Source organism: Chinchilla lanigera, unplaced genomic scaffold (assembly GCF_000276665.1).
Source record: "Chinchilla lanigera isolate Chin_1 unplaced genomic scaffold, ChiLan1.0 scaffold00014, whole genome shotgun sequence".
NCBI classification, from domain to species: Eukaryota; Metazoa; Chordata; class Mammalia; order Rodentia; family Chinchillidae; genus Chinchilla; species Chinchilla lanigera.
The window spans coordinates 18,656,184-18,679,206 of NW_004955415.1; the positions used below are offsets into that span (position 1 = coordinate 18,656,184).

Consider the following 23,023-nt stretch of genomic DNA (forward strand, 5'->3'; position numbering starts at 1 on the left):
TACACTAATAACATTTTCTCACCTAGGTCTAACATTCAGATATACATGACCATTTTGTAGCATTTTGACTGTCCAAATATTTAATTACATTATTGTTTTTTCCTTATCTGAATCAAGTTCTTCATTCTGTACTTCTCTGTCAAATCTCTGTCTGTTGTATCTGACAAAACTCGTTAACTTCTTTCCTTTACATGATCCAAGTCATCCTTGGTAGCCAAGTCACCTGATGACTCACTTTCAACCTCCTCCCAAGGTTGTAAAAGCAGATTTTCCTACCATAGTGTACTGAACTGGGATAATTCTGCAAGAAAAATTAAAATAAAATATTTAAGAAAGCCAGTTATAAATACACAAAAATGTAACACAGAGCACAAGATTGGTAAAATTCACCTGTTGATATTTGACTCATATGCATATACTTTGCCATTCATCTACCAAATGGGTGAACATAAAGGTTGCTTTCTGTGGCATGCGCAAGGTTGTGAGTTCGGTTCCCAGTACCAGAGAAAAAAAACAAAAAAAAAAACAAAAAAACCAAAGGTTACTTTCTGCATTTGCCCAGTGCAGCTACTGAGGTACACAACCAGCTATCATTACACTAAAGTATTTTCATTAGAAAAGTATAGTATGGGTGCCTGTTACCCTGAGTGAAGAACCATCTTTTTTCCTATTGATCTACCACTTACCATTATAGGGTAAGAGGTGAAAAATATTTTGAAGTTTCCTTCTAATGTTGAATTATGTGGTTCTCATATATGTTCTGAAACAATATCTTGTAGTTTCTTTGCTTATTAGTTTATGTTTTTCATACATCATAACTGCATTAGTCTTGAAGAATTGGTACATATATGGACCGCATCTTAATCATTTTTACTTCCTTTTCCCCTTCCCACCATCCTGACTGCCCTGTCCTCAAAACGCCTTTCCATCTCCACAAGTCTACTTTTCTCAAATAAGAAATGGACATCAGGGGTACACAAGAGCCAAAATACTTAACTTATTTTAATAAAAAACCTATTATTTTTTTCCACTCCTAGAGCAGTAGAACCCTCAGAGAAATACTGTGGGACATTCACACGCCTCTCCCTACTAGACAGAATGGGAATATAGGGCTAAAGTTTGTTAAATGAATGAAAATGAGATACAAACCAAAGAACAGAAGAAAGAAGTATATTTATGGTACAGTATTTGTACCATAGAGCTCGTGAACAATCATTTATGTGTAAGTGAATCACTTCTTCTTGTAAAGGTCACATAAAAATGCACATTTGCTTTTCTTGGAATTGTGATACAAAAATACAAAAGGCCATTTGGTGGAGGGCAGTTCTCAAGCCCTCGTGTCTGTCATTTGTTGGACAGACAAGGTGAGGGGATGTGTGGTACATCCACAACGGCTGGCTGATCTCCTAACTGACCTCCCTGTAAGCTTTCAGTTCCAATTTTTGCTTGCTCTTATTTGCCTATACCCTAAAGCAGTGGTGGTGCACCTTTGGTTCATGTGCCACAGTGGGTTGTTTGTGTCACTGAAATCTGTAAAAGGTTCACTACCTTAAAGTCTTTTTTTTTTTTTTTTTTTTTTTTTTACCATAACTCTGGTAGAATTGCAAAGCTTTGTACACAAAAATAAACTATCAACTTTGTAATTCACAAAGCATCCACTTCCTTATGTATGGGGCATTTTCTGAGACAGTTTGGAGCAAACCTTCACCTGTTAATGTCTCTTCGGGAAGAATGCCGGGCTCTAACTGGAAAACTGCAATGAAGTTTTATCCCCAGACATAGCCCATCTTAACACACAAGTAAAGCAGTGGCAAATATAGATGTGAAGTGTGAGGTGTATGCTATAAGGTCATTTTGTGTGCTTTCTTTTTAACCGTAATGAAATTGTACTTGGAATCGTGGGTGATAGTCCTCCTGCATACTCTGACTCTCTTTATTTCTCTAAAAGAATAAAGAAGACACTTAAGGACCTTCAGGAAGTGTCCTTGACTCTCTAATGCTGTGCTTTATTTGTAATTTCCTCTATGCCTTAAGGCCCATGCACCATACAATTAGAGCAAAATGACACCAGTAACCAGCATGAATTGTAATGCCTTCTTCTAGTGACCTTTACCACAGGAACTGATCATTCTATGCACAATTTCACTCTGGGGATTTTTATTCAGGTATTAGAGCATGACAACTACAGAGCCATCTCCTGATCTTTTAGGACTAGAGAGGTCAACAGTCCAGAACATCTGGGGACTGCAGTTCAAGGACATGAGTTGAGCTCATTGAGCATACCTTGGAGCATGTAATAAGCCCACAGGGGAAATTCAGAACATGGGCTGGTAGCTGCCTCCTTTCTGTTCTGGTATGCAGTTGTCAGACAATATAATAAAATTCTTATAAAAGATCTAAAAATAAATTAAAAATGAAATTAAACAATGAGGCTATCATTTGTAAATTCTTATCTGGAGACTGAAAGGAGACTACTATTAGCACAAGTTCCCTTCTAAAGAAAACTTCAGTCTTTGTTGTTTTGAAAAACAGTAATTTCCTTTTTATATTTTTCTCCGTATTGCAATGCAGTAATGTACTAAGATTGCATGGCCTTTGTAAACATTTGTAAAAGGATGAAGAGAAACTAAATGCTAGAAACTGAATAGTTTTGTAATGTCAAAATGAGGAAGTTTTTTTTTTAACCAATGACAATCCATCAGAAAAATTATAATACATAAAACTGATGGATGCATCAGAAATTTTTAAATTTCAAAAGAGAAAAATGCAGCGTGACAAGATTTACACCAAATGGTATATTTAGAAAAAAAGTACATATATATGTCAGACCAGAGATCAACAAAAAACTGTTTATAAATTAATGAAAAAAGAATATCGGCTAGGATTTCTCCTAGTGCATGAGAATGGCCAAGGGGCCAGGAGAGATGTCTGCTATCACTAGTAAAGCTTAACGCACAAAAATAGTAACAAGATGTCATTTTTCTTTCAGCAGACTGTCAAGAGTGAAAAATTGTCAATAACCCATGTTGGTGACCTCATATACTGTTTATGATGCTGTAAAGTAATAAGCACTCTTTGGAGAACATCAGACAATATGTGTCGTAAACTTTGCTTGGGCCCTGCAGTTTTACTTGGGGATTTACCCCAAGTAAATGATCAGTCAGGTATATGATCAAATATATATACAAAGATGGCCACTGCAACATTGGTTAGGAAACCTGTGCAATGATGAGAGATGTGTTAAATTATGATATATCTATCAAAAAAAAATGCTACATAAACAATTAAAACAACTTTTATCAACATACCCATGAATGGACAAGTTACAAATAAGTATGCATAGTTTGATTTTATTTATATAAAGCTATGTGCATGTGTGTTTCTGTAGAGGAATGTCTAGAACTGTACTGCTGTAGCCACTGATCTCTTTTAACTATTTTTAAATTAGCTTTAATTAATCTAGTTAATTTCATTTAATTAAATTAACATTCACCTTCTGTATTTCACTAGCCATATTTTTTCATACTCAACATATACTTAGTAATTACCATACCAGACAGGACAGGTACAGAAAGTTTCATCATCTCCAGAAATTCCAATAGACAGTACTGGTCTCAAGAGATGTTCTCCATTGTGTTCTCCATGCTGGCTGCTAGCTGCTGGGATCCAATGTTAGTGTCATTTCACAATACTTTTCTAAATAGCGGGACTTTTTATAAGAGAATGCAATATATTAACATTGGGAATCCTTTCTCATATGAAAAAAAAATCACCTGTGATCTCACCATGTAGAAATAACCATTACTGATATTATGGTTATTTCTTTGCAGCTGTTGTTATGTCTATTTGTAGGTACACAGCATTAACGCCATATATACAAGTTCTCGGTGTTGATTTTTACCATGCACTTTGTAACTTGTTCTTTAAAATTCTTTATAAATAGCACTTAAAAGTTACATACAATTCTATTCTGTATATTTAAATAATTTTTGTTCTATCAACTGACTTGAATACTGTAATAAAGTATTTCAGAATTTTTGGGTGGAGGTTAGAGCTCGATGGTACAGGGCTTGCCTAGCATTACACCTTGTGTTCAGTACCCAGCAGCATCAGGGCGGGGGATGGGGTGTTTGCAAATCACTCGGATTTGGAGAAATCAAATGCATAAGGAAAACTGTGATTTAGAGTTCTTTTGTTGTGTGTAGAAAAACACTTTAATGCATCAAACTTTGAGGATTTTTTTAAATTCCAAATCATTATTCAAAACCACCTACATAAAACACAATAGCCTTATAAATCAATGTGTTTGATAAAGTGCATTTATTCTTAAAGTGCCCCTTTTCACTACTGAATGCAAAAATGCACATAAATATTAAAAGAGTTGTCTTCTCTGGGGACTTATCCAAAATATGTCACCAATTTATGTGTCTCTTAAGAAGCCATTGTTTAGGAGAATATGCCTCATTGGGCTTACTGGGGCTACGTTTTGATAAGTGCGAAATGACTTTAACATGAGAATCAAGGAAAAACTCACTTTGAGATGAAATACAATGGCTCAAAATTCATGGAAGTGGAAAAGTATAACAAATATACTTAACACCTTGTGTTGCTCTTGTGTTTAGAATTTGGAGTAAAGCTGAAATCAGGGGCTGTGTTTTCTGTAGCCATTTTTTTGGTAGACAAAATTGGGTTTTTCTTCTGCAAGTAAGAATAGCCTCCAAAGCACCTCAGATTTAACAAATCAAAAATAAAACTCATCATCGTATCCTGGACCTACTCCCAAAACTGGTCTTTATCCAGGCAGCCTGGTCTCTCTTGACTACCTCATCATTCTCTCAGCTGTGGAGTTCAGAAACTTAAGACTTACTCTTACTGCTAACACCACCATCTTGTCAACCCCAATCCCCAATCCAGTAAATCCAGCTGTTTTTACCTCTTACATACCTCTCAAATTTATCCAGCTCTGCACTGCTACTGTAGCCCAAACTACTTGCCTCTCCTACCTGAAATGCTGCAGGTGGCTCCCCTGTAGTCTGTCCCCACATTCTAGCAAATGTTATCCTGTCTTCCTCAGCTAGAAACCATTCAGTGGCTTTTTCTTGGGCTTAGAATGTAGGACAGACTGTATTTCCCTCCTAGTATGACCCCTATATATCATTCACATTCCCTTCACCCTACCTTCTCTACTAGCTTCTAACTTTCTCAAATTTCTACTCTTCCTCCTACCACAGGGTACTTGCACTTGCTTCCCCTACATGTAGAATGCTTTTAACTACCCCCTCTTCCACATTTTAAAATTTTCAATTCATCAAACACATCTTTAGGGAAGCCCTCCCAGATTTCATGGATTATGTTCCACTTTACTACTAAGACTCTGTGAATCCTTTATTGCTCATTTCCTTCTAAGCACCACTTAGGTGGATAGTGTCTGTTTCTGTTCACCAGTGAGCCCCATCAACCAGTCCAATGCCAGGTAAATAGCAGGGACCCAGTGGATGAACAGAAACCATGGGGCAGATGCCTGAAGCACAAGGAAAGTGCCCAGTCTTTTGTAGCGAGCCTTTGGAGCACTGGTCCACACGACAGCATCCTGAAACAGATGATTTTATAAGGAGAAAACCAGTTGTAATTTGGAATAAAATGCCCTGCTGACATTTTCCTTTGAGTTGGTCTTTATTGTATTTGAACATGGTAGTCCAGGACCCAGCCTTATTACAGTAGAGCCCAGGAAGCTAGAATTTGCTTAACAGGACCCTTCTCGAAGGGGGCTCTTCTTACATGTCTCAGAAAACGCCTGAGAAGGGGGCTCTGTGATATAGGTGATGCGATCATAAAACCATCTTCCAGGAAGAAGAAAACCAGAGGAGGGCTAATGTAGGAAATTTGATTTCTGTGGAGATTTGAGGCAGAGCTGTTGAATTTTAGGCCCTTCTTCTATTTTTCTGGAAAAATCAGAGTGTCTCTTCTTCTGAACTTTAACTTTTACAGACCACCTCAATGCAGCCAATGTGAGCTGAAGCCAGCTTAGACCTCTTTGTGACAGCCAATTGCTAACTGTTTCTAAATTTGCTAAAAAATAATCATGTGGTTTTTAAACACAGACATTATTATAAATTAAATCATGTAAACTGTCAACTAAATTATATTAAAACACAATGAATATTTAAGACTCATCCCTTTCTATTTTATCAAATTTTATAATATTTATAATCATGAGGCTTTTTATGCTTAACTCTATAGTTAAGTACTACACAATAAATACTGTGCTATTCCTAATCTCTTTTCTTCTCCAAATTGAACTGTGGCATTTGGGTAACTTGAAATTGGTTGTGGTAAAAATATTTACCCCATGGCCATAAGTAAATGCTAGAATTGGAGGATAGGAGAACTTATGTATATAGTTTGTTCATTTTCGTTTTTGGTATCTTGGAGTTTTGTTTTATTTTGTTGTTTTGAAATGCTGTTGTCAGACATTCCCCAGGATACCACAGTAGGCAAGATATTCATGACCAAATGCAATCCAACTTTCTGTGCCTAAATGTCGAAATTATTCAGCAATGCTATGACATCAACAGGTTAATATGAAACCACAAACCCACCTTTCACTCTTCTGAAGTGAATTTCCTCTAAATTATATTTTCACAAAAAGGTGTTGAGTGGGAATCATTAAAGAGAAAAAACAGCGTACGGATTCTCCTAGTTCCACAGCATACACTGCTATTTCTTGAGTACTTGAGACAATGTTTGCCATAAATTAACCGCATAGAAAATATGTGAGTTTAAAAAATGACAAAGTAAAATAATTTCAGTTAACCCTTGACAGAGTGATGGTATGAGTTTTCCTCATATAAAGCTCGGTGATGTTGCATATCATCGCAGATGTCATCTTGTTAGGAACTCTTGACTTCCCAGTTTCCAGTAGACTCATGTGCCCTGGGAAGAACTTTGATAAAGGAGAGAAAAGATGGCTGAGAAGAAAAGAAGGGAGAAAAAAGGTGAAAAGAGGGGGCATGAGATTTGAGAAAGAAAGAAATTGGCATAAAAACTCATCAGTGTAAATCAACTAGCAAAATAAAAAGAAACAAGTACTCATATCCTTGGGATAATGATTGTCTTGAGTAAAATTTTTGCAAGATTAAAACAGCCTCACACTCCTTAAACTCCTTTTTTCTTCTCTATTTAAAATTGTACTAACAATTCTTGCCAGGTGTGGTGGCACACGCCTGTAATCCCAGCACTTGGGAGGTTTAGGCGTGAGGATAGTGGTGAGTTTGAGGTCAGCCAGGGCTACATAAGTGAATTCCAGAATGGTCTGTACTACCCAGCAAGGTCCTGTCTCAAAGCAAAAAGAAAATGAAATAAATACAAAATAAATAAATAAAATTGTATGAGCAATTCTGATGATAACTTTACACATGACAACCTCATCAAACTGCCTAATCTTACTGAATGCACAATCACAGAAGTATCAAGACAAATTTTTCTAACTCAAAGTGGAACCTCAGAGATGACAACTTTGGTCTTCATTTATATGCTTTAGTGGATCAAAAGTAAGGGTTCTCAGAAGGCATTTTCTTACTTTCAAAGAGAAGCATACACATAAAATAGCATATTTAAAACAAGACTTATTTAGACACTACTAGTTATTCCTTATAAAAGTAGACAACAAACCTCCTCAAGACTGAATTGTGAAGAACTTTATAACCCTGAAGTTCTGAAGTTCTAATACATTATTGATCTTTATGTTTCCTGGAATATAGTTAACTCAGGTATATAAAAGAATAGATAACATGCAAATAAAATGAAACAAATCTGGAAATCAAGAACAGATCATCTTGAAAAAATTAAAGAGCCTTTAGCAGATATATACACCTCTACTTGGGCACTTATAGATAAATTATACATTTATTTCAAAATCCTTCAATTATATGTAGTGATTTGATGAGAAAAATCTTTCCTTGTAATTCCTATAAACTTTTATAATTTTAATAAGAAAAAAATAAGTAACAGCTAATATTTATTTTACTGCTCTTTTTCATGGCATACTAAAACTAAGGAATCATGCCAATCACCACAAAAGTATATTAATTTTTGATAAATATGTGGCACATTTCAGTGTGCAGGTTTAAACTTTTTATTGAGCCAGAATTTTGCTATGCAGTTCAGGCTGTACTTGATCTCACTTTGTAGTCCAAACTGGCCTTGAACTTGCAGAGAACCTCCTGCCTCAGCCTCCCTTGCACTGGGATTATGGGTGTGCATCACAATGCCTGGCTGCAGGTTTAATTTTGACCACCACACTAACATAATAATAATGTAGACATTGTTATTTTCATCCACCTTGTATGGAAACTGAGCTGAAGCTCAGAGAAAGCATGTTGCCTAATTTTCTAAACCAGTTAAGTGCAGGAGCTGGAAAATGAAAAGTTGTATGAGCGCTCCTTAAATGCCACTTCCTATGGAAGAGTGAATTAAGGGAAATACTCTGTATATTCAAATGCATGTGTTTAGAGCAAGGTCTGATATACACAAACCATTTAAACATAAATGTATTGCACTTAACATTATGCTGTCAAGATGCATCCATTTTCCTATGACTCGTTTATTTTGCTTTATGAAAAAGTAGTACTCCATTGTGTATAAATACCACATTATCTATCCATCTGTTGATGGATATAAGTTGCTTACAAAATTTAGCTATCACTAATGGTGCTACTATAAATATAAGTATGCCCATGTCACTGTAATATGATGGTCTTTAGCTCTTTTGGGAAGGTACCTAGAAGGGGAATAGCTGGGTCAAAGGGAATTTCTAGTTTCAGTTTTTTGAGGCATTTCCGCACTGATTTCTATAGTGGTTGTACTAGTCTACATTCCCACCAATAAGGTAGCAGGGTTCTTTTTTCTCTTTGCAGCCTCTGCAGCACATTTTTATTTGATTTTTTGATAATAGCTATTTTTAAAAGGAAGGAAAACTTTTCCTTCCAAAAATAAACTTTTCCTCCCTTAACTTGTGGGTGTTGGGTATTTTGTCTCAGGAGTGAGAAAAAGTAACTAAGACATTATGTTTGATTTTAAGTTTTCTAAGGTTCTAGAAGCTTCCTTGATAACATCTAAATGTAGTAATGAAGAAAACAGGTGACTCTACAAAATAAGAAACAAGACAAAACAACAACTCAGCAATCAGGGAGATCAGGCAGACTCACTTGCATTAATCACTTTTCCACTGCTGTGACAGATACTTGACACAACCTGAAGGAGGAAAGATTGACTTTGGCTCACAGTTTTCAGAGCTATCAATCCCGTTATTATGAGTAAAAATAAAATTAAACTATTATACAAACTTTGGAATGAGACTAATACCCAATAAATATATACTTAAACATATTTTATACAAGTAAAATTTGTATTTTATACTAATAAAATAGCTTTTCTGGGACTGAGGATTTAGCTCACTGGCACAGCGCCTGCCTGGCAAGCGCAAGGTCATGAGTTCGACTCCTGGTACCAGAAGAAAAACAAAACCAAGAATAACAAGTAAAATAAAATAGCTTTTCTTTAAAAGTCATATTGAAAACGAAGGGTTGAAACTGATGTTTAATTCTTTTTTCCAAAAAAAAATCATCCTTTAGTTTAATTACTCTTTCCATTAGTCTTTCATATCTTCAATTAGTTGTTCTTGTTACAAAAGCTCATCCAATAACTGAGTCCCTGCTTTGTAGGTGTAGAAGTCTTTACTTTCTTCATGGCAAGTTACCTAGAAATGAGAACCACGAAAGAGCTTTAGTAAGTGCAAAACTCAGCTCTTTGCAGTAGACATTAAATAATTTAGTCCTGAATCCTAATAATTGTCAGAAAATGAGTTTATTTAGTCTGTATTTGGTAACTCTTTTTTTTTATATACTTTTTTTTTCTATTTCTTAACTGTAATGGGAAAAGGGATGATCTAGGACCAAACACTGAATGAAAATGGAACTAAATTATAACTGCCAGGATTCTTAGCTAGTGTGATTAATTCCAACTGCAGAGACACATCTAGAATCTTCTCTGCCAAAAGCAAGCTATGAGTGACAGCTTAGCAAAAAAAAAAAAAAAAAAAAAAAAAAAAAAAAAAAAAAAAAAAAAAAAAGAAATGCAAGTTCACCTTACCTCTTACTTTTTTTTTTGAGCTAAGTATTCTGTAGAAAAATTGAATATTTTACAGAGTTCTGCAGATAGCTTGTTTTCTTTTTGGAAAGTTTACAGCATTTATATCAATTGTGAGGACAGAGAAAGGTATTAAAATCTGCTCGTAATCCGGGTAAACTACTTCTCTGGGGATTTATCAGAAAGAATGGTGCAGATAGAATGTGCTTGGTACAACAGATTTGGGGAACAGGGTAATTTGCGGATAAGTTGTTTATGTGCTTTTACGTTGTTGCTGTTTTGAGTTTATGTGTCTATATGTGTTTGTGTGTGTTCCTGTTTGTTTTTCTGGAACACAGCCCCTCATTTTCTCAGACCTGAGAAGTCTGCACTCCAGAAATAATGAAGTTTTAGACATCTGTGTTTGTTCAGCTCTTTCCATGAGTAAGGTTCTCCAAAAACTCATTGCCTTTATACCTCATCTTTCCAGATAATTCTCTTTGTCTGGATCACCTTCGCTACTTTAAGAGCAGGGTAGCTTTCTCAGTATACCCCTCACATATCAATATGCCCAAAGATGAGCCACCTTTAAAACTTGAAAATCTGTGGAATGAGTAGAAAGAGAAGTAAAATCTTTTCTCAAATGAAAAGTTTAACATAACTGAGTTTGTTGTTAGTAAAAATAAAAGAAATGAAGAAAAGCTACAAGTTAAACATGGACGAAATGACCAGCAGTGGTAAAGAAAGTAAAATATAGTTTAAAACCATGTGCTGCAGAACCAAAAGCAACAGTAGTAAAGAACTTGCTTGCTTAATACTGTCATTATTTCTCTGCTTACCTAAGACTTATGTGATTGAAAAATGTGGTTTCTCCCAAGAAAACATTTCTCAAATCTGTTCCTCCAGCTAATGCTCAATAATTCTTTTTACAACTTTATGTTGTAAATTTTAACCATCCCAGGTGTAAAACTTTATATAATAAATTCTCAAATATCTATCCTTTTTTATTTTAAAGATACAAGAACAAAAACATATTAACAAACACACATACATTTACAAAATAACACAAAAACAATACTAGCAATACAGAACTTCAGACAAGGTGATAGGAAATTAACAATGTTCCTCCAGCTAATGCTCAATAGTTCTTTTACAACTTTATGTTGTAAATTTTAACCTTCCCAGGTGTAAAAGTTTATATAATAAACCCTCAAATACTTACCCTGTTTTAATTTTAAAAATACAGGAAAGAAAACATATTAACAAACACACATACATTTACAAAATAATGCAAAAACAATACAAGCAATACAGAATTTCAGACAAGGTGATAGGAAATTAACAATGGTTGTTGTGTTATATTGATTATATTGATATCTCCAAATTGGTTACTCAGGTAAACAAATAAAGACATGTAAGATTGATCAAACAATTCAACATTAACTGTTCCTTTAAATAAAGCCATAGCAGTCAGTAGTACAACTATGCTGGCTGTCCTGTGTATACATATATAATTTCCCCTTCTTTCTTTTGTCTTTTCCCTCATCCCAGTTCTTTCTTTTTGAGCAATTTCCTTTCATTTCACAATATCTATTATACCTCACTGGCTCGCCACATGCCGAAAACTGAAAATAGACCCATGTCTATCACCATGCACCAAACTCAAGTCAAAATGGATCACAGGGGCCAGGAGTATATAACTCAGTAGAACTATGCCTGCCTGGCAAGCACGAGATCCTGAGTTCAATTGCCAGTACCAAAAATAAAACAAAACAAAAAAACAAAATGGATCACAGATCTCAATATTAAAACAGAAACACTAAATCTGCTAGAAGAGAAAGCAGGTAAAAATGTTGAAGACATAAGGGTAGGCAGAGAGTTCATGAACAAGAATGAACTGCAGGGGAAATACTTCAAAGAATCAACAACTAGGGTCTTATCTTTCTGAAAAGTTTTTGTGTATCTAAAGAAATCACCAGCAGAGTAAAAGGAAAACCCATAAATTGGGAAAAATTTTAGTCAACTGTCCCTCAGGCAAAAGACTTCTATCTTGAACATATAAAGATTTAAAAAACATCACCCCCCCAAATTCAAAGACCAAATACAAAAATGGGCATCTGAGATGAATACACACTTCTCAGATAAAGAAATACAAATGGCAAACAAATACATGAGAAAATGTTCAACATCATTAGTCATTCAAGAAATGCAAATTAAAACCACAATGAGATTTCATCTCACCACAGTAAGAATGGCTATCATCAAGAAATCAACCAATAACAAATTCTGGCGAGGCTGTGGAGAAAAAGGAACACTTCTCCACTGCTGGTGAGAGTGTAGACTGGTGAAACCTCTGTTGCAATCAGTTTGGAGATTCCTCAGTAAACTAGGAATAGAGGTCCCATTCAACCTATTCAGTTCTTTTCCCAGAAGAACTGAAAACATCATATCACAGCAATATATGTGCACCCATGTTCATAGCAGCACGATTTGTAATAGCTAAATCATGGAAGCAACCCAAATGCCCATTCACTAAGGAATGGATAAAAACATTGTGGTACTTTTATATAAGTGAATATTACTCAGCTATAAAGAAAGATAAACTCAGGGCTTTTACAGGTACATGGTCACAAATAGAGATCATATTCATAAGTGAAATAAATCAGACCTGCATGTGTAAACACCGTATTGTCTCACTAGTATAAGAACCTGAAAGAATGAATAAAATCTAGGAGGTTCAAATATCTATCCTCAAATTCAATCATCATCTTTTTTAACCAGCCTGCTTTGACCACCCTATCTGAGACATCACCTCAAAATAGTTTATAAATTCTTGTTGACTGTGTCTAATAGTAACATTCTTAGGTGAGTGGAAATGCCAAGAGCTCTTTTCCAGAATTATTTTCTACTCTGGGCACCTCCTCTGGATGGTCTCTACTTCCCTGTGATGCCTGTATCTCAGTATAATTCAAGTGACCCTCTGATCACCTAACCTCCTCCCTGAGAGGCAGAACTCTTTAACAAATTACCTGTTTAATAAGTGAACAAAAGCATTTTGAATGGACATGGAAATTAGTAAATAGCATAACTTGGGACTGAAAACTCCAACAGGGTGAGTTTTATGATGCTCACTGAAAGAAAAAGTATCAAAAACATAAAGCCAGTTCATTCCCAGATATTTCCCTTTGGATGTTGTACAAGTAAAAAAAAAATAATGCCTGACTCTGTAATCACTGATTTAAAACTTATCTATAATTACACATTCTTTTTTTTTTTTTTGGTTTTTCTCCAGTACCAGGAACTGAACTCACGACCTCGCGGATGCCAGGCAGGCGCTTTTGCCCCTGAGCTAAATCCCCAGCCCCCTAATTACACATTCTTAAATGGTGACTTTGTCTTCCAAGCATGTTTGATCAATATAGTTTCTCTCTAACGCTGCCTCAGCTGTGTTCAAAAACTGGGACGCAATTCATCATCTCACAGAACACCTAGTGTCATGTTTATTTAGCCTTCACAAAATGTCTATTCTTCTTTATCTTTCATTAATGTTAGAAAGATAAAAATATGGTTTTTCACCACTGTTGTTTATTTAATAAAATTTTGTAATGTATCTTTTTTTTTCTTCTGGGTCATGAAATTGAGGCTTTGGTGGTAGCTGTTGATCTTTCAGGAGGCCTGGTGTACTTAATCAGCTCTTGTCCGTGGAATTTGGGCTTCAGTTATATTGGGTAAAGCTTGGAAGTGAGGTTTTTTTCTCTTTATAACTCACCTGACAATGTTCCTCTTCATGCAGCCAAATAGAAGAGAAAGTTTTATTAACTAAAGAGAGAATTAATGGTTCTAAATAAAGTAACCCAGCTGGAAAGATTTTGTTTGTTTTTTCTTGGTGTTTTGAAAATTCTGCTCTTTCTTTGCAATGATGGTGTGTATAAAAACCTCAGAAGGGAGGTCAGAATAACCAGCCTCAGTAATCAGGTCCTGTTGGCCCAGGATTTAACTAAATAAATAAGAACGCAAGCTTATTCCTTGTTCAAAAGCTGGCAGCAAACTCGCCAAGTGATTGATTTGATGCTGATTTTCTGCATGGACTGAGAAGTCCTTCAGGGCCTGTCCTACAGGGGGAAAAATAATCTCAGCCAAGTTGACTAAGCCCTATTTTAGGTTTTATTTTGAGTTCTGAATGTTTGGAAACTTCCCTTTCCCAGAAAGTCTGTATCTCCAAGGGATTCTCACTTTTGATGTTCCAAAGAACGCAACTGACTTTGAAATGGTGGAAGAAGTTCCCTACGCCCAAATCCCACTAGGTCCTGAGGATAGAATTTAAGTTAATGTACTCAAGGCAGGTGCTGTCATTTCAGTCACCCCAACACCCTATCTTTTTATGTCTATTCTGAATGTTGGACATGGTCCACACTGGCAGCTTCTGCGATGTTTCCACCCCAGCCCTACATGGTGTTATGTTACCCAACTTTCCATCACTCTAATTCCTGAGATACTAAATTTAAAAAGAGACACATTTTACTTTGGCTCATCACTTGGAGGTGTCAGTATATAACGGGGTGGACCTATGGATTTCAGGCCTCTGTTTGGCTGGTGGTAGAGGGAGCATGTCACAGCGGGAGTGTGTGACACTTCAAATTCATTTACATGGCCTGCCCGCAAGCAAAAACGCCACAAAAAAAGAAAAGGCCAGCATCCAGTATCTCTTTCAAGAGCACAATGGCCAGAAGACCTCCCATCAGGCCCACCTCTTAAAAAGTGCTCCCATCCAGTGCCAACCTGGTGATGAAGTCTTTTAAACACAGGCCTCTGGTGAGCCTTTGAAAGCAAAACTGAAGTAGACGCAATCCCACAAGAAATACTTTCTGTGTCATAATCTATCCATGCATCCAGGAACAAGAGAGAGGTTTTTCATTTCAATATGTAATTCATGGGATGATCAGAGGAAATCAGTGGGGAATTATAGCACATAAAAATGTGCAACCAACCAGCAATATAACAGAAACATCATTTTACTTAAATGCATAGGTCTTGAGCTAGAAATTCTTTCTCCACAACCATGGGGCGACTTGCTTTCTTCCCTCTCTAGGCCACCACGGGGAAAAGGACTTCAACCCATACCATCCTCTATTAAGAGTAAAAGGCAACTTTGTTTCGAAGTCATTCGAACTCTAGCTCATTTGAAGTTATGCTGCTGTGTTGAAATCCTTAGTTGTAAACTAATTTTTTCAATTTGTTATTCAGGACCCCAAATTACGTGAACTTCTGGATGTGGGGAACATCGGGCGCCTGGAGCATCGCATGATAACGGTGGTGTACGGGCTTGACCTAGTTAACATCTCCCACCTGAATCTCGTGGCTTTCCAAGAAGAAGTGGCCAAGGTATGGTGGCTGGAAACTTCTGATACTCTCACCTCCGTCTGAATTCTTGTGATACTGTCCTAACACCTGTGAAAGACTTTGAATTTTTGTCATATTTCACTTGTGTTATATTCCACCTAAAAATAATTCAGTTGCCACCAAAAGTGTCATTCAAACATTTCTAAGTAATAGCATCTACTTTGAAGTATGGAGTTTTTTCCCATGAGGAATAAGGAATGTGATATAATTCTCTCGCAGAACAAAAGGTAGATAAAACCACACACCATTTCACCCAAACATGCTGTCCTAATTTATTTCCTCTTAGCCTTAATCTTGTGCCACTTTCACCCCATCTCCTCTTCAACTCTCTTGCTGAAGGCAGAAAATGTCAGCAACTTTATAAATTCATTTTCCCTCATAGCACACAGCTATAGTAGTTATTTAATTAATATGTGAAAAAAATCTTAAATAATAGTAAATTATATTTATTCAGTTATGGATCAGAAAGATGAATTAGATTTGGTTTATTCCCTCAGGAGTTGATATTCTATGAAGACAGTGGGCCTTTTACAGGCATACAGAAAAAACTAGAAGATAACAACTATTGATAATCTCCTACCTCTTTTGTCTGTAACTCACTCTTATTTGTCCATTTGTTTTCCTGAGAAACTATCTTGTAGATAACAATATGTAAAACAATAACCATTGATAATTTCCTACCACTTTGTCTGTAATTTGGTAAGCCCCCCCATTATTATGTTATCCTTCTTTTACTCTTTAAAATAAAGAAAAAACTAGAAGACAAGTACACTGCAGAGAACAAGAAGCAGTGAATTTCTAGCATGCCTGGACTCAGTCATGATGCTTTCTCTACAATTGTCCAATTGTACTTTAGAAGAAAAAAAACTGAGGTGAGCATATTTAAAAAAGAACTTTCTCCAGGTTTATGCTTTGTAGAGTATTAATGATGGCTCTTGCCCTTCCTAAGATTTCCTCCAAGAGTTAAGACTATGTAGCCAAGCTGAGCATGTTGGTGCATGCCTGTAATCCCAGGGCTCAGGAGGTTGAGACAGGAGGATTGTTGTTAGTTTGAGACCAACCTGGGCTACAAAGTGAGCTCAAGGCCAACCTGAATTATATAGCAAGACCCTGTCTCAAAAAAGGAAAAAAAAAAAAAAAAAAGGCTATATATCCAAGAATGCTTTGAAGTCTGCATATCTTGTGTGTACCTCTGAGAGCAGCTCATGTCATGGATTACAGTGACAAGGTCACTTCAGGCCAGTGTGTTGGGTTCTGTGATTTTCTTGTCTTCAGTGGTCTGACAATCACGTGAGCTGTGTTGAATATGCCAGCTGGACTTCTAATTCATTAGTGATTATTGGCAGGGCTTTATTTGTAATATTTACATAACATCTACTTCAATTCTTACAATTGAATGACCAAATTGCCAACAAGTTTTAATTCTCTCAGATGTTTAGAAACTACTCTTTCCAACTGTGTTAAAACTGTACCTATTTTCTCTCTTTAACAACCAAGTTACGCATTTGCCTTTATAGTATAATTAGTACTTGGAGAGACTCTGGTTCCATGAAACTTTGTGTGGGTGACAACATTATACTTGTCCCTCAATAATTCTTATTTTTGTGTCCCCTTGTTCACCTGCTTTTATGGATGGGTAGTTTGGTGAATGGATGAATGTAGGAAAAACAGTTGCAAAATACTTTTAAAATTACGTTCCTCAGATACAGTGATCATCCCTTTCAAAAATGACCATCTCATGAAATTCAGTAAATCTCAAGTTAAAACATTCAATACATGACAGTGACTTTCAGGAAGATTTTCACTAAGCGTGAGTGTAGATTTTCTATTTCATGCCAATCTGCATATCTTAAATTGCATTAAATCTTTGTGCAGTTATGTTTAAAATACATTCAATTTCCTCTGCCTGTTAATTTTCCTTAGGGTTTTTGCTTCCTGAGCCCTGTAATATTCCCCTTCAGGAATGCATCTATGAAGATTTTTTCCAGCAGCTGCTTGATGTTCCTGGTATAATTAATGATGTTATGGAGCATATTTCGCCTTTTCTGGCTATAATATTCTGTAGGGTATTTTTCCCTCACTGAAATTGCTCAGCCAGAGAGTTGCAAACACCATTTCACTCTTAAATTTTATTTTCTCTTCTTCCAATTGTTGATACAGTCTCAGAACATCAAAACTTCTTGTTTAATCTCTGGAGCCAGTGTATATGGTATCTTGTATAGTACAAGCACCAGAGGAGAGACAGCTTCTCTGATTATATTGGGTGCCCCACAAAAGTCTGAGCTTCTTTGCCTGGTGTGTCTGGATTGAGATTGTTTACAAATGGATTCCAGCTCATTCATTGATTCATTCACTCAACACACAGTTGTTGGAGAGCTACCTTGTCTGCACCAGCCACAATTCCAGTTTTAAGTCTGCAGAGTAAGCAGAGTCCTTCCCTCTGAGTCAGCAGTTTAGAAGAACTAAACAGATAAGGGACAATTAAATTATTGTGAGCACATCATATCTCAGACAGAGATCTGCAGGGAGGAATAAAATAGGAGGACGGGGAGTGTGGTGGGGGAAGGAAATTACTTATGGGCTGGTCAGAGAAGGCAAAAACCTGGAGGAAGTCGCTTAATTACAGTAATATCACAGATTTCTAAGAAATCTCTTGGGTCAATTAGAAATTTAAAATACACCCGCAACTTTCCTAAAGATGGCAGAATTGCATGCTTTTTCATCCTTACCTAAATCTCTTGAAATTGAATGTTCTTTTTGGTTCTGTTTTCGCTTTTTGAGGCAAGATCTCATTGTATAATCCAGGCCTGGTTTGAACTCTATGTAGCCCAGGCTGGCCTTGAACCTGAGATCCTCCCACCTCAGTCCCTGGAGTGCTGAGCCAGCGGCTGTGTACCACCACATCTAGCTGAATTTTTAATTTATTCCTTATAACCAGTGAGACCCTTACGAGAAAGACATAGGGGGGAGACTGGTTTTCAGCTTCTCTCTCTGTGATTGGACCGAGAATGTGGTATTTTTTGCAATGGAATGGTAATCATACTTTTGTTACAGTGCCTGACTCGCCTGCCCTTCTGTACCCTAACATTCAGCCTCTGTTGCTTTCTCTAGAGGTTCCTTCCTCCACAGCATCTGAGAAATAGGTGTTGGTTTCACTTCGCCCTCTGAGTCACCCAGTTCTCCCTGCATCCCTGCTGCCCCGAGATCCAATGGGCACATTGTGTTCATTACCACTTGGAACCCCCAGACTGCTGTCCCCACCCTGGGGTGCCCTTGCTCTGCAGAGCGACAAGGATGTCACCATCCTTTCTGTTACTTTGCTGCCCTTGGCTCCCAGCAGTCCTCCACCTGTGGTAAGATTGAGAGTATCAGCCAAGGACAGGAAAACAAAGGAAAACAGAAAAATAACCTCTTGGAAAAATATGGCTGCCTCATGATCTGATCTGAGGAAAGAGAGTGGAGATAAAACCTGGAGAAGACAAACTTCAGGGACACACTGCAGTTACTCGCCTGCTTCCTGGTTCCCTCCATGGCTAGATTTTCCTTAAAATTCTCCTCAGTGCCATCACCAACCTCATTCAAAGGAGGGACTCTGTTTACCATGGTTACTGTCTTGTTTTTATTTGTTTGTTGTTGTTTGTTTGTTTGTTTTTTGATGTTTTAAGGTAAGGTCTCTCTACTTAGCCCAGGCTGGCCTTTAAGTCCTTATGATCCTCATGCCTCAGCCTCCCTGCTGCTGGAGTTACAGGCATGCGCCACCATGCCTAGCTGCCGAGATTACTTACATCTTACTCCAGCCCCTCCTTCTCCCCTGCGGGCTCTACCCAAATGCACACTTAAGCATAATCTCACATCTGTCTGCACCATCAGCTCAGCATGGACCCTAGTTCTGCTGCTTCCAGTAATCTGAAAAAGCTTTTAGCTCTCCATGTCTCTGTCCACCCTGTCTTGAGTTCATCCACCAATGGGGCGCTGATGGCTTCTGCATCACTTGGTCATACATCGACTGACTCCTGTGACAGGATCAGACACAGACAGCGGCAATCTCTGATTCTCAGAGGCAGCATGGCTAGCCTGAGGGTTGTAGGCCTGAATCTCCACAGGACCTGAGCTGGCACACCCAGAGGTAACATAGGCAGGACTGGGGAAATTGTGCAATGCAACCGTTCACACAGGTCATTCTCAGCAGTTCAGCTCCTACCAATTGTTGCTGTGGAGAACCAGGTTCACACTTCAGTGTGTATCAGAACCATGGGAGAGGCTTGCCAGGACAGAACTATATTGAGTCCAACCCCAGCAAGCCTGGGATTGAGCCTGAGTGTTTGCATCTCTAACGACTTCCCCTGGGACACTAGTGCTGCAGGTCCGAGCACTGCACTTTGAGGATCTCTTCCTTACAGAAGTGTGGGTTCCCTGTTGCTAGATCATTGGGGGTTTCTCCCAAAAGGACCTGGAGAAGATGGAAAAAATGTTAAACATTTGCAGTAGTTGTTTATGTACCACACACGAGCCAGACAAAACACAACTTTGAGCTGAGAAAGACTTGGGGGCTTCCACTGGCATCTTTATGTCTAGATCCATATTCAAGAAGAAAGGCAGGGCTGGGGATTTAGCTCAGCAGCAAAGCGCCTGCCTGGCAAGCACAAGGTCTTGAGTTCGGTTCCTGGTACCGGAGAAAAACCCAAAAAAAAAAAAGAAGAAAGGCATTGGCCTAGGTGAAATCTGAGGTCCGGACTGCTGAGCACCATGGGGAAAACACCGTACTGTTTTGCAGAGCAGAATCTGCGTTCTCCAGCACACTTGTACATGCTCCACCTTCCAAAACATTCCTGGAGTCCTCCGGGTGCCTGAGAAATACAGCTTTGCAAAATGACATTTTTCAAGAAACAGTGCCTTCTGCCCCTGAGTGGCCGTTATAGAAACTTTTCAAAGGCTTTATAATAGCAATTTACTTTAACCTAACGCAATTATGCTGTAGGTTAGATAATCTTTTTTTTTTTAACCAGAGCATCTTCATGATAAAGTAATGCAAAAGAAAATCTTTTGAATGCCTCTAGCCTCCACTTTGAAGAATGTAGATAGAAAATCAAAGAATAAGGGAGACAAATCACGACTTAAGTAGGCCAAATTTAAAAGTCAGGAAGAGCACAAACACTGCACAGTGTCCTACAATCCTACCATTCAACATTCAGCCCATTCATTAAACAAATGCAAATTAAGCAATTGAGAAATTGTTGCTGAGGGAGACAAATGAGGTCTGTGTCCTTACTGCAGAGAATAAGACTGTTGTAAATCAAGAGCTTCCCCTGCAAGGCCACTGTTTTTGTTTTGGACAAGATCTCCTAAATTGCCCTTGCTGGAGTGGAATTTGGGATTGTTGGACCTCAGCTTCCCAGAGTGCCTGGATGCAGGCATGCACCGCCATACCCCGTTCAATTTTTTTTCTTATATATAAAGAAACTAAGTAGGGGAAGGAAGGAACTGCTACATATAATATGAATATGAGTTCTGTTGCAGGTGCTGGGCTTAAAGCAGTGACAGGTAAATCAGCTTCCCTGTGTGGAGCATGCACCCTACTGAGGGAGAAACTACTGATAAAATGAATAAGTAAACCATGTGATGTGTTAAGAAGAAGTAAGCGGTATCAGCAAGATTGACATGCAGGTAGAGAACGCAGGGGAAAGGGCCAGTAAATAAGAGGATCAATCCATTCATCTCGGAGAAGGTAGCACTTGAACAGACTTGCCACAGGTAAGGGAGTAAACCATTAGAATATCTAGGGAGAGAATATTCCATGTAGATGGAAAGACTGCAGGGCAAAGACTGCAGGGCAAGAGACTCTCAGGGTTATTGAGAACAGCAAAAGGCAAATATACAGGAACTGAGAAAGCAAGACTGAGAGAAGGTAGCACAAAGGACTTGAGGGTATAAGAGCTGATTTTTTTTTTTTTTTGATCTTTTTGAGACAGGGTCTCGCTACGCAGTTGAGGCTGGCCTTGAGCTCACTTTGTAGCCCAGGCTGGCCTCCAATTTGCAAAGATCCTCTTGACTCAGTCTCTGGAGTGCTGGGATTACAGGCGTGCACCACCATGCCCCACTGAGAGCTGATTTTTTTCTAGGCTGGTATACACCATGAAGTGGATCAGTGAATTGGACAGCATTCGAGAATTTGGGGATTTTGGTCAAGTAGGATCTTGATGTAACACTTAATCAATAATGGGGACTGCAGGGTGAAAGATGACAATAGAAATAAGCATATCATTTAGGAAACTTTTTTAAGAGGCATAAAGGGATTCATTAGGCAGAAATTTGAAAGTACACACTCGAAGTGTGAATCCTCAAGAGAAAGAGGCAAAACACAATTTAGGACTGGGAATATTTATGGTTTTTTGTGTGTGTGCTTTTTTTTTTTCTTTTAAGCAGTAGAAATGTGGAATTTGTGAGTCTACAGGAAATGCCTTCTTGGTCTTGGTTTATGTGAAAAAAGAAGGCCCGCCCACAGAAAGATGATGGACAGTGTACGCGTCCATGGCTGAGTCCCTTCTGTAGGGTTGTGTTTTGTTTTTGTTTTCAGAAGGACCATCTAAGATGAGCTACCAAAAAAATTCTTGGAACTCTCTTAACCTGTCCCTGTGTTTCAAGATCAGATTTCTTGCCAAGTGAAGTGGCACATGCATGTAATTCCAGCACTCTGGAGACTGAGGCAGGAGAATCAAGGCAAGTTGGAAGCCAGCCTGGGCTACAAAGTAAGCTCAAGTTCAGCCTGAACTGCGTAGTGAGCCCCTGTCTCAAAAAGACAAAAAAAAAAAAAAAGAAAGAAAGAAAAGATTTCTACTTTTTATCAACTAAGATAATTTGTGGATTTAAGGAATCCTTAGAGGATGTTGCACATTATGGACCTAGTAGAAAAGAAGCGTAAATGAACCCAGGGAAGACTGGTATGGAATAATCTTGGTTGACTTTGACTAGCCTTGGAATTGCTGTCTTCTTAAAAGTACAAGTGTTCCAGTTCTGATTTTCCTTGTCTCCTTTCTACCTATCTTCATTTGTTCTATCCTACTTGCCTTACTCCAGCCTGACTTGGATACTGGTTCTTTATTCTTATGGTGCAGAAAGGCTGAGGGCTGTCTTATTGTAGCTGCTTCAGGCTGAGCAGGAGGGGTTGTTTCTCTCCAGCCAGGGGTCAAACTTCTCATCCTGACTTATCTTAAGGCGGTAAAGGAAGATGGGTTCTATTGTTCAATAAACCATTATCTTTTCATAGTATAGAAATTTGAACAAGAACATTATCAAGTCATTGATGCTTGAGCTTTACTTTATAGCCACGTTAAATAACCAGAGGCTAAAAATTAAAAGTAGAATATTGATAAGTAGTAGCTGAAAAAGTTATAGGAATCAGACATAATTAGGCAGCATTTGGCATAAACATTTTAGCTTTAGTATTAACCTTTCTAGTGGTCCTCTGCAGGACACCTTCTCTAATGAGCAAATCCAGATA

At 37.8% G+C, this 23,023-nt stretch overlaps 1 protein-coding gene across 1 annotated transcript in view; it reads left to right on the forward strand.

The window, feature by feature from the left end:
• The window catches only part of Plcb1 (phospholipase C, beta 1 (phosphoinositide-specific)), a gene marked incomplete at its 5' end in the record, with an annotated part of 704,492 nt that overhangs the window by 445,576 nt on the left and 235,893 nt on the right, over positions 1-23,023 (forward strand). The window contains 1 exon segment of the mRNA XM_005380862.2: positions 15,370-15,507. Within this exon segment, the coding sequence (XP_005380919.1) occupies positions 15,370-15,507 (138 nt within the window).